The sequence below is a fragment of the Babylonia areolata genome, chromosome 22 (assembly GCF_041734735.1).
Source record: "Babylonia areolata isolate BAREFJ2019XMU chromosome 22, ASM4173473v1, whole genome shotgun sequence".
Lineage (NCBI taxonomy): Eukaryota > Metazoa > Mollusca > Gastropoda > Neogastropoda > Buccinidae > Babylonia > Babylonia areolata.
Genome location: NC_134897.1, coordinates 42509964 through 42522191, shown reverse-complemented (window position 1 = coordinate 42522191; position 12228 = coordinate 42509964). Strand labels below are relative to the sequence as shown.

General features: G+C 37.6%; 1 protein-coding gene across 8 annotated transcripts in view; it reads left to right on the top strand.

Moving 5' to 3' along the window:
* The window catches only part of LOC143297390 (uncharacterized), a 142243-nt gene that overhangs the window by 57226 nt on the left and 72789 nt on the right, over positions 1 to 12228 (top strand). For all 8 annotated transcript variants that reach the window (XM_076609719.1, XM_076609718.1, XM_076609720.1 and 5 more), the window contains 2 exons: positions 7377 to 7463; positions 8506 to 8670. In XM_076609719.1, the coding sequence (XP_076465834.1) occupies positions 7377 to 7463; positions 8506 to 8670 (252 nt within the window). The remainder of the gene's footprint in view (positions 1 to 7376; positions 7464 to 8505; positions 8671 to 12228) is intronic.

The following is a 12228-nucleotide window of genomic DNA, read 5'->3' as shown; positions in this document are numbered from 1 at the left end:
CCCCCACTCACCCTTCCCTTCTTCCTTCTCTTTCCATAAACTCAGTATGTTGTGATTTGTGTGTAAATCTGTAAACCTTGAATGTTGACATGATCTGTTGTATTCTAGATCTCCTGAATGTTTACCACCTCTTTCTTTCTTTTTTTTCTTTTCTTTTTTCTTTTTTTTTTTTATTGATATTTACTGACTTTGATAATCTGTCATCTGAACATGTGCAGTGATGCTGGCTTGTCATTTAGTGTGGATTGACTTCAGAAATGGTTGAATTCACATGTGTCAATAGAGGGTGCCTGTGTAACATACTACCAACCATATGTTGGTTGTCAGTGTGTTGGTGTCTCCTGTGCAACCATTGCAGTGGTGCAGGAAACAAACTTTGGATTTGTCACTCTTGAAGCGTCAGCAACAGTCAATAGGTTGTTCTTGGATGTTTGAGGAAGAAGAATCTTGGTAGAATGAACAAAATTTTGGTGGTGTTGAACAAAATCTTTCTTGTCATCTCCTTTATGGTAGCATGGGTTGCAGAGGAAGTAGAGGTCCAGTGTAAGGTTTTTCCCTTGGCAACATAGAAATAGCTCCCAGGCTCAAATACAGCTCAAATACAGTATTATGTTCAGTTCTCATCAAATCTGGTACAGTTGATGTTCTTCAAGAGAGTTTGATCTCTGTTGAAAATGAAACTGAAGATGCAAATTATATGCAAGGCATATTGATAAGGGGAAAAAGGTACAAGCGAGAGGAGTTCTTGCCTCCAGTTAAACCAACTTGGTACAGTGAATGGTCATGTTGAAAACTAAAACCTTACCTAGAATCAGCATCAGAAGTTCATGTTAATGATCACATTGTGGTGTAATACAAATGTTTATCAGTTTGGTATGTTTACTGACTGTAGTTTGGATGCTCACTGTTTAAAGGGTTTCAAGATCACAGCATTGTGTCATTTTTTTTTTTTTTAAATGTCCTTCATTTAGATGAATTGCTTTACAATTCTTCCTATTTTCCTGTTCCAAAAGATTGCCAGTATTGGATTTAATGGGATGTCACACATGAATCTCAAAAACACAGCCTTTCTTGCCACAAAGTGTGTATTAATTTACTTTCAGGTATATTGATTAATATTTATTTACAAAAAATAGAAGCAATATAATGCAGCATGCAAACTGGTGCAAATGTTGCAGTTTTATTTTTTGCCTGTGAAATGGCCCTGATCTCAGGTGTTAGATGATTAAAATTTGAAAGAAGAACATGCTTGGGTACTCTCACATTTTTCAATATTGCAAACATTTTCCTGCAGACAGAGAAAGGCAAATTTGTTTTCTGTGTCATATGTGTGGACAAAGAAAGTGCAAACTGGCAGGCACAAACAACACCGTATATATTTGGGATCCGTTTTACATATTCAGATATCAATTTATTATCTGTAGTTATGATAGTTGTAACATATCCACTTTTATTTTTTTTGAATGAATGTGCTATGCCCCAACTTTACATTTTCAGGTTTCTTCTTCTTTTTCTTTATTAATATTTTTGGATTTTTTTTAGCAGAGCCAGGAAAAGTTCATGCCATCCCTCCCACTCTTGTATTGTTCATTGATAGTGCTTCTTTTTTTTCTTTTTTTTTCTTTTTCCAATTTTGATGGGGGTACACAATGAGTTTAGCATTTAGTGATACAAGATTGGATATCCATTAGTCAGTGTCATTATCAGTCAGCTTTTACTGTTTTAGATATCAGTCAGTGTCATTGTCAGCTTTTAGATATCAGTCAGTGTCATCACCAGCCAGCTCTTGGATATCAGTATATCCATCAGTGTCATTGTGATGTCAGTCAAATCAATAAGCAGTGGAAAACAAAGAAGAAGAAAAACACACAATTTGATTACGAAAAGTTTTGAGTACTAAAAGGTGGGTTGGTTTTCTGGATAAAACCAGGCACAATGAACATGTAAAGAGTTATTGAAAGTGCCACATACAAACTATCATTTCTTGATTTCCAGGAGGCTTGTTTCCCATGTCAGTCCTGTGAAGAGTCAGTAAATTTTTATCTGTGAAGTAAGTTCAGGTACTTTCTTTGGAGTGAGTCATAGGGGAATCCGCGTCTCTGTCAGCTGGCTCCTCTGTGAAAGCAGGAGAACCAATACAAGTTGTCTGAATTATGAACACACCTTTTTTCTCATTAATATGAGTAATGGTATGTTCTTGTCGTTCCTTTCAATCAGATGCCATTACTGCCACTTTAGTTTGTCCGTCTGTTTGACCAGATATATTTCTTTTTTTTTTTCTTTTTTTTTAATTTATCATATTGTCTGTTTATTACACATGCTATATTCTGTGGTTGTTCTTGTGTATGTGTGTGTCTCTGCCTGCCTTCCCTACTCCCCTCCCCTTTTTCGACACCGAAACATATGTGTTTATGTGTTTATGCGCATGTCTGTGTCTGACTGTATTTCTGTCTCTGTCCCTGTCTGTCTCAGACCCTTCATCTCCCAAATTCCCTCATGTTTCTTTTCACTGTGGACCACACGTTTGATCATAGATATGAAGCTATCACTGTGATGTCCCAAGAGATTTGAACAACTTCATGAAATCAGTCCTTCCTCTTTAAAGATCAGTAGTTACCTGCAACGTCATTGGAATGAATGTTTCACCTGTTATTGACTCACATCGTCCAGATTCTTTGAAACCAGTTTCGATTACAGTTTCAAAGAGGAGTCGAAGTGTGTGGGCTGACCCATATACACTACAGGACATCTGTTTTGGGAAAGAAAAATAAAATATAAAAAATGGAGGGGCAGATGCCTGACCTTCACTTAAACTGAATGCGCTGGTCAGGCCTTGAGATAGTGTCTGTTCCAGAATTTCTCTCCAGCTCTCCAGCTATTTCTAGTATCCTAGGTAGGCTCTCAAGGTCAGGCCTTGAGATAGTATCTGTTCCAGAATTTCTCTCCAGCTCTCCAGCTATTTCTAGTATCCTAGGTAGGCTCTCAAGGTTAGGCCTTGAGATAGAGTCTGTTCCAGAATTTCTCTCCAGCTCTCCAGCTGTTTCTAGTGTCCTAGGTAGGCTCTCAAGGACAGGCCTTGAGATAGTGTCTGTTCCAGAATTTCTCTCTAGCTCTCCAGCTATTTCTAGTATCCTAGGTAGGCTCTCAAGGGCAGGCCTTGAGATAGTATCTGTTCCAGAATTCCTCCCCAGCTCTCCAGCTATTTCTAGTATCCTAGGGTAGGCTCTCAAGGTCAGGCCTTGAGATAGTATCTGTTCCAGAATTCCTCCCCAGCTCTCCAGCTATTTCTAGTATCCTAGGGTAGGCTCTCAAGGTCAGGCCTTGAGATAGTATCTGTTCCAGAATTCCTCCCCAGCTCTCCAGCTATTTCTAGTATCCTGGGTAGGATCTCAAGGTCAGGTCTTGAGATAGTGTCTGTTCAAGGAATTCCTGTCCAGCTCTCCAGCTATTTCTAGTATCCTAGGGTAGGATCTCAAGGTCAGGCCTTGAGATATGTCTGTTCCAGAATTTCTCTGCAGCTCTCCAGCTATTTCTAGTATCCTAGGGTAGTGTCTCAAGGCCTGTCCAGCACATTCAGTTCATGTGAAGGTCAGGCACCTGCTCCCCTTCTCATTTTTTTTTCCAAAGCAGATGTGTTGTAGTGTATATGGATCAGCCCACACACTTTGACTCCTCTTTGAACATGCAACTGAAACTGATCTCGGGGTGAATGTAAAGAATCTGAGGGATCAGTTTATTTTCTGTTTCTTGTGTTTGGCTGTCAGGAGCATAATTTCTTTCTTTCTTCTTTTTATTTTAATGAATTGATGTGACTATGTTGGTTGTCTCTAATGATGGACATCACTTTCTGTCTTGTCTTCACTGGCCCACTGACAGAGAGAGGTAAAGCGGATGGCAGAGACAACAGTCGATATTCATTCCCTCACAGCTCTTGTCTGTCCGTTCTGTGTGATGCATGTGTGTTGTGCTGCAGTGTCTGCCCTCACTGTTGTCAACTTCTGTTCTTTCCTGTCTCAAAAGTTTGGTTTTTTCCATCCTTTTTTTTTTTCCCCCTTTTTTTTTTTCTTTTTTTTTCTTTTTCTTTTTTTTTATCGGTTCATGTTGCAGCATGTAAGTGTAAAGCACATCCTGTAGTCTGTGTTGTGTTTGCTGTGTGTTGTCCTGTTGAATTTACGTCTTATAGGTATTTGTTCCGTTCTTTCATGACCAGGTCTTCAGATAGAAAGTGTGTGTGGATGTGTGAGTGAGTTTCTGTGTATGTATGTGTGTCCTTGTGTATGCTTCTACTCAAACTTGTGTACATGCGAGTGAACGTGGGAGTTGCAGCCCACGAACGAAGAAGAAGAAGAAGAGACTGAGAAAGAGTTGAATCCCTCTTGTCTCCTGTCTTAGTTTCGTCTCTTGTCTTAGTTTCATGTAGGAGTTGTATTGTTGTTGCTCTTTTTGTCACTGTGTGCGTGTGGTGTTTTTGTTTGTTTGGGTTTTTGAGGTTTTTCTTTTTTTAGCACCCTCTTTGGAACTGCTGTAAACAGTAGAGAGGGTTGTATGTCTGTTATGGAAGGACACCTCTGACAGAACAGGTTAGCAGTTTGCAAACTGCTACCATAGTTTTCTTTGTTAGAACATTTGTCAGGCAACTTCAGTAAAACTTAATATTACAATTATGAGAAACAAGGTTGATTCGTAGGAGCCTAGTTACTCGTCAGAAAGTGTGTCAGTGAATTCCTTAGTGCATCTTTACTCTTTCCTTCCTTTTACTCTCTCTCCTTTTTTGTGTGTGTTGATAGTCACACGGTTGTTCTTAGGCCATGGGTTGTTTTCATTGGATGTTTCAGACCTTGGGGGTGTTGCATTTTGGTGAACGATTTCAGGTAGTGAGATGTCACTTCGTGTGTACGTGGTAGACTTGTATGTGTTCCATGGCACGCCGCTGCACTTAAGACAGCTCTTCGTTTATCAGGCTGAACGTCATTTCATTGTGCTCAGTTCTTTTTGCCTTGTTTTCTTTCGTAGATTGTTGTTGTCTGCGTCTGTATTCTTGTTTAATTCAGTTTTTTTTTTCCCCCTTTTTTTTTTCTTTTTTTATTATCCCTTTCTTCTGCATTCTTTGTGTGTATGTTTTGTGTATACACTTTTTTTTTTCTTTTTGTTAATTTTGTTATAGCTGTTTATCTGTCTACAGATTTGATTCAGGTTTTTTTTTCTGTATTTTTATAAGTGTTCATGTCCTTTCTGTGTTCACTTCTTTTGTGAAAAATTACCTCCGGCAGTAACTTGTGGGTTTTTTTCAGTTGTGTTTTGTGGCTAGTTCTACAAATGTTGTGACCTTTTCAGTTTTCAGTGTGCAGTCAGTGGGCTTTTTCACCCTTCCACTGAACCAGTAAATCTTGTTGACTGCCTGTGTGCTGAATGGTTTTTGAGAGCACAGTTATATTTGTTAGTTATTTTTTGTTTGTTTTACTCTGTAATGTTCATGCATTTCTTTGTTTTACTCTGTAATGTTTGTATTCAGTCTTTGGATGTTGTCTTTTTTCCCCCCTCCCTTTTGCTTGTAGAAGTAGTTTGGATGTTGAGAGTCTCTGTCTTTCTCTTTCCTTATTCCTACTCTGTCGATCATTTCTTTCTGTCTATCTTTCTGTCTCTCACCTGCTCCATCTTTCTCTCTGTCTCTTTCTCTCTCTCTCTCTATCTCTCTCTTTCTTTCTTTCTCTCTCTCTCTCTGTGTCACACACACACACACACACACACACACACACACACACACACACACACACACACACACTCTTATTCATTTGTTAAAGAAAAATGTATTTATTTTGGTGTATACACATAAGCATGCTGCATACTCGTACTCAAAATGTGCACGTGCTGACCTGTTTGTTGACATGTGCATATGATGTATTGTATTACTCTTTTGTCACAACAGATTTTTTTGTGAAATTCGCCAGAGAGTGTGCGTCACTACACTGAGAGTGCTAACCTTTTTTTTCTGGCTTTTTTTTTTCTTTTTCCTGCGTGCAATTTTTTTATTTTTCCTATCGCAGTGGATTTTTCTACATATTCCTGCCAGGGATAACCCTTTTGTTGCCATAGTTGTTTGTTTTTTTTATGTGCGCTAAATCGCTAAATGCATGCTGCACACAGGACTCAGTTTATTATCTCATTCAAATGACTAGTAACCAGCCCACCACTCAGGGTCTAGTGGAGGGGGAGAAAATACTGGCAACTGTGGGATTCAAACCAGTGCGCTCAGATTCTCTCGTTTCCTAGGCGGTGGTATTACCTCAAGGCCAACACTCCACTCCACGAATATGTATATGTGAACACACACACACACACACACACACAGATGTGCAAACACACACACAGACACACACACACACAGACACACACACACACACACACACACACACACACACACACACACACACACACACACACACACACACACACACACACACACACACACTCACTCACTCACTCACTCACTCACTCACTCACACACACACACACGCATATATTTGTGCATGTATGTACAATGTATTTGTAGTGATGTGTGCATAAAAGGTTTCATTGCTATTGTCTTTTGCGAAAACTTGTCAACTTTTTCCCTTGTCTTGAAATGAATCTGCATATATGTACATCTGCTTTGTGAAACAATTTCTTCTTAGAAGCATATTGGCATTTGAATGTTTAGCTGTATTTAGAGAATGTAATTTTGAATATCATTTGTACCAGAAAAAAAGAAAGTCTCTTTAAATTCATCAGTAAAAAAAATTTGGATCTTCTTCATTGTTGTATTTATAACTTACATGCGTCTTATCGATACCAATTGTTATTTTTCACCAAAGATAGACTACAAACAAAAGATGCAACATTTTTTTTTAAAGACTTAGATAATCAAATGCAATGTATATTCTTTTAAAAGACTTAGAGAATCAAATGCAATGCACATCTTCTAAAAGACCTAATGAATCAAATGCAATATCTTTTAAAAGACCCAGAGAATGAAGTTTGAAATGTAGTCTTTTAAAAGACTTGGAGAATCAAAATGTGTAGACTTTTGAAAGACCAGAGAATCAAATGCAATGTGCAGTCATTTAAGAGACTTACAGAATTAATTGCAATAATTACGGTGGTGTTGTTGTTTTTTAAAGACGTTAAGAATCAGATATGTAGTCTTTTGAAAAGACTTAAGAGAATTGAATGCAGTGTATATCTTTTAAAAGAGTATGAGAATAGAAGCAAATTCTGTGTGCAGTCTTTTAAAAGAGTCCCAAGAAAAAAAACGCAATTTTTAGTCTTTTAAAAGACCTAGAGAATCAGATGCGACTTGTGGTGTGTAAATGTTCACATTGTTGTGGTGTGTATGACAGGCTCCAGAAGGAGAGAGCCAGCCCAGTACTGATGTGGATCTCTTTGTGTCCACGGAGAAAATCATGGTGCTGAACACAGACCTACAGGTAAGTGGATGGATGAGATTTGTGTGTTCAGGATGCTTGATTGTTTGGTTTTATTGTTGGTTGTTGGTGCTCTTCTTATGAATTGGTTTAGAAGTGTAGAATCGGTTTAGCAGTGTAGAATTTTCTTTATGATTTGGTGATGAATCCCTTTTTTTTTTATCTTCATATTATCAGATTTTAACTGTGAAATTAAGTACTATTAAATTTTGTGCCGTTTTATTCTGATTGTGAGTTTTGTTTTAAACAACCAGAATAGCAGCAAAGACAGAGTACATTATAGTTATCATTATTTTGTAGCGTCAAGTGATTCTGTGTGAGATGAAGTGCATCATAATTATCATTATTATTGTGAAGTAATCCTGTGCTGAGGAAATAAAGTGCACCATAATCATCATTATTATAGTGTGAAGTGATTCTGTGCTAAGCAGGTAAAGTGCATTATCATTATTACAGTCAAGTAATCCTGTACAAATCAGATAATGTGCATCATCAGTATTATCATTATTATTATGGTAGTGTTAAGTAATTGTGTGCTACAGAGATAAATTGCATCATCATTATTATTATTATAGTGTTAAGTAATCCCATGCTAAGGAGATAAAGTGCACTTTGTATTATTATCAATAGTGTTAAGTAATCATGTGCTAAGGAGATAAGTGCATCGTCAATAGTATTATTATTATTATTATTAACATAACTAAGTGTTAAGAAATCCTGTGCTAAGGAGATAAAGTGCATCATTGTTATCATTACTATTATTATTATAATGCCAAGTAATCCTGTGCTGAGCAGATAAAATGCATTATTATCATTACAGTTTTAAATAATCCTGTGCAAAGGAGATAAATTGCATCAAAGTGCATCATTATTGTTATTATAATTGTTATTATTATTATTAGAGCGTAAAGTAATCCTATGCGAAGGAGATTAAGTGCATCATTATGATTATAGTGTTCAGTGATCCTGTGCTAAGTTGATAGAGTACATCATCATTAATATTATTATTATCATCAATATTATAACCCTTCTTGCGGGCTGACAGGAGATAATGATGGACCATGCCCTGCGGACCATCTCCTACATCGCGGACATCGGCGACATCCTGGTGATCATGGCGCGTCGCCGCATCCTCACCAGTCCTGACGAGACGTTGCTCCGCCGCCGGCGTCAGGCCAAGATCCTCTGTCACGTGTTCGAGTCCGAAGAGGTGAGGGCATGCACTGTTTGTATTTGTGTTTTTGTTTGTTGTTGTTTTTTTTAGTTTCTTTGGGGGTTATTGTTGTTTTTGTGTGTGTGTGTGTGTGTGTTTTTACAGATGTCAGAACTGCCAATATAAATGTTTTGCTTGCAAAACCGTGGGGAAGGTTTTGAAAAAAATTACCTACAAAAAGAGTGTGGTTCTTGACTCACTTGTGTAAACAAAGTGAGTCTATGTTTTAACCCGGTGTTCGGTTGTCTGTGTGTGTGTGTGTGTGTATCCGTGGTAAACTTTAACATTGACATTTTCTCTGCAAATACTTTGTCAGTTGACACCAAATTAGGCATAAAAATAGGAAAAATTAAGTTCTTTCCGGCCATTTTGTTTAAAACAATATTGCACCTCTGGGATGGGCACAAAAAAATAAAAAATGAAGCCTAATTATATGCAAACTGCATTTACTGTTATATTTATATTTTTTGTATTCTCTGAACTTGGCATTTTGATCTGATATTCTGACCCAACAACAAGAGCAGTCATTCTTATCATTTTTTGTTAAAACAGGAACTTCTTTTGCTGAGCATGGAAGTTTATTTATTTTGCAAACGTTTTTGGTGCAGATAGTAAAAAAGGGAAATTACTCTGTAATTAATGCTAGGGGACTTAATTTGCTTTAAACTGATCTTTCTCATCTTAAACATTACATTTTGAAATTATACTCAATACATAAAAAGCTTGGTTGGTTTTTTTTAAGTGTATCACAAGTGAGTCTTGAAGGCCTTGCCTCTCTTGTTTTTTTCTGAACTGAATGCATGGGTAGGAGTATTTTTTGTATTATGCAGTATGCAGATTTCTGTAATGTTGGCTTTTTTTTTTTTTTTTTTTTTTTTTTTTTTAATCCTTTCTTCAGTATCAAGACATCTCCTGGAGGGCAGGCAAAAACCTTTCAGTTTTACAGAAATCAGTCGCTCGTACCCATGTGAATGAGAGAGTACTGTGTTGAGAAGCGATGATGGCTAGTGCGTTATGATGACAAATGGTTTTCATTGGTTTGCTGTTCTGATAACAAAATAAAACTTTCTTTTCTTTTTTTTAAAAATTCTGGATGCTCATTGAGGATTTCTGTTCGCCATGACAGTTCTGATGTCTGTTAGTGTTGTTTTGTTTGTGGTTTATTGGTTGGTGCTGGTGTGTGAGGTGAGTGTCAGTAAGGACTTGGCTTCTCTGCTGTTTTCACTCATGCTGAGATAGCAAGGAGTTGAAGCTTTTTTCTTTTTTTTTCTCTGCAAGCTCTGTCTTTAGTGCCAAGTTAGCCCATGTTTTCTTGTATTCCCATGCTTTCTCTAACTTAACAAGAAAGCATGGGATTGAGAGAAAGTGTGATTGTGCCCATCACATGCTTTCTCACAATCGCGAGGAAGCATGGTGGGTGCCTCCATGCTTTCTCGTGTGTGAGAAACTGTGGGAAGTTCCCCATATTTTTTAGCAAAAAGATTTCCTTTGTCATCTGGATTGGTCTCGTATCTTTTCCCAACACAAATCTGAGAGAAATATAAAAAAGAGAAAAACAAGAGAGAAAGAGACGGACAACAACAGTGACGATCATGACAATGATGGTGACAGTAGTAAAGATATCGACAGTGATGGCATAGTATCGGTTTTAAAAAATGTGTGTGTGTGTGTGTTTCTTTTTATCTGTCTGTTTGGATGGCTGGTTGATTTGTTTTCCTTCTTTGACTCTGCTTTTTAAATGATAATTTCATGTTTTGAGCGTCTTCTCTGAAATTTTGAATCTATTTTCTGTGCAAGGGAACATGTGAAAGGATGCTTACACAAACAGGTCAGCATATGAATAGGGATGAAATGAAGGAACATTCTGAATAAATGTGACAAAAAACTCTGTGACACATCCACATTATCATAGATATTGTGTTCATGTGCTGTAAAAGAAAATGATAATGAATAGATAAGTAAAAAGAAAAGGAGGAAGAGATTCTATTCATAGAAGCATGGTGTCACAGTGACACCAATCGTTATTTCCACGTCCATTCTTTTTCTGATGACAAACTGTTCATGCCAACCTCTTTGGGCCCACAAAGCCTTGGAGAAAAGCCCCCGGTGGTCTCTTTCATTACCCTGTTTGGAAAGAATCTCATGGCATGAGTTAGAGAGAAATAATATTCATTGGACGGTAATCTCCCCCACGTAGTTCATAAAAAAAAAAACTTGCCTGGCTGGATAAAATGGCAGTTTGTGAGATTTATATGAATGGCAGTGTGAAAATGGAGAATAAAAGGGGAGAGGAAGATATGCATGCTGTTGGAGATAAGGGTAAATGGGAGGGAAGAGAAGAGAGGAGCGAGCGATGGGTAAAAATAATACAGCTTTCTTTTTCTTTTTCTTTTTGTTGTTGTTGTTTTTGTTTTTTTGTTTGTTTTTTTTTGGGGGGGTTGCTTTTTTTTTATGTATGAACGAAGTTGTGAAAATTCTAAAGTAGCATACAGAAAACATGAAAATTGATTATTCATATCTTCAGATTGGTTGCTTCACTGTAAATAAGTTTGTAAAAGACATTATTATTGGAGTCCAAACAATCTGTGATGTGTTTGTAAGTTGTGGTGGTGATAATGTTCAGGACTATATATTTCTGGTACTATATTAATAGTCTGTTGAGATGTCTCGAAGATGTGACATAAAATCTTAAGCTGTAGATTCTGAAGAAAACTACAGAAGTTGATTTGACTAACTCAGTCTATAGTACTTGAATTATCAAGACGTCTTTATTGGCACTGGCCAGTTTTGCATTCCCCTCCTTTGACATTACAGAAAAGGCTCATTGAACATTGGCTGTGCTCTTGAACAAAAAAAAAGCAACAACACCAAAAAAGCATTTTCAAAATAAAATATCTAAAGAAAATAATGAAAATAAAACAAAGCTTTTGTGACACAGCTTGTGCTGACACAGTGGGTGACATGACGGTAAGGATGATAACCCTAGCTTCAAAATTTCAGGAAATACAAGCTGGTTCTTGATTCTTTGATCACTGCCGTTTTCTTACCATCCCCACGCCTTTTGCACTTCTCTTTTAATGACTGAAACAAGCCTGTTGCCCACCCATTTACAGCGGGAGGGTGGTGTGGGGGTGGGGGGATGTCTGATGTTTACCTCAGACATGGATGTGCACGTTTAATTCCTTCAACCAGACCCATAGAACGTATTCATGAAAGGCATTGTGTCATAATGCCCCTTCTGCAAATGTCTGTCCACCATCTATGTCAGAAATGTGCCTACAGTATTGGCTGTTGGTTTTAGAGGCTTCGGGGTGGGGGGCTTGTGTGTGTGTGTGTGTTTCTCCTTTCATCTTGGTTTATGAAGTGAACTGTGAAGTCCAGAATATGAACGAGTCATTAGATGCTCCTGTGAAAAATCAGCAGAATATGCAGGGAAAGTACTATGGCTGTTCATGAAATGAAATGGTCATGAAATTATTCCCCTTGCTCTGGATGCTCAAGAAGAAGATGCTCTGTTTGTGTTGGAGGTGGGTGGGTGATTGATGATGACAATAA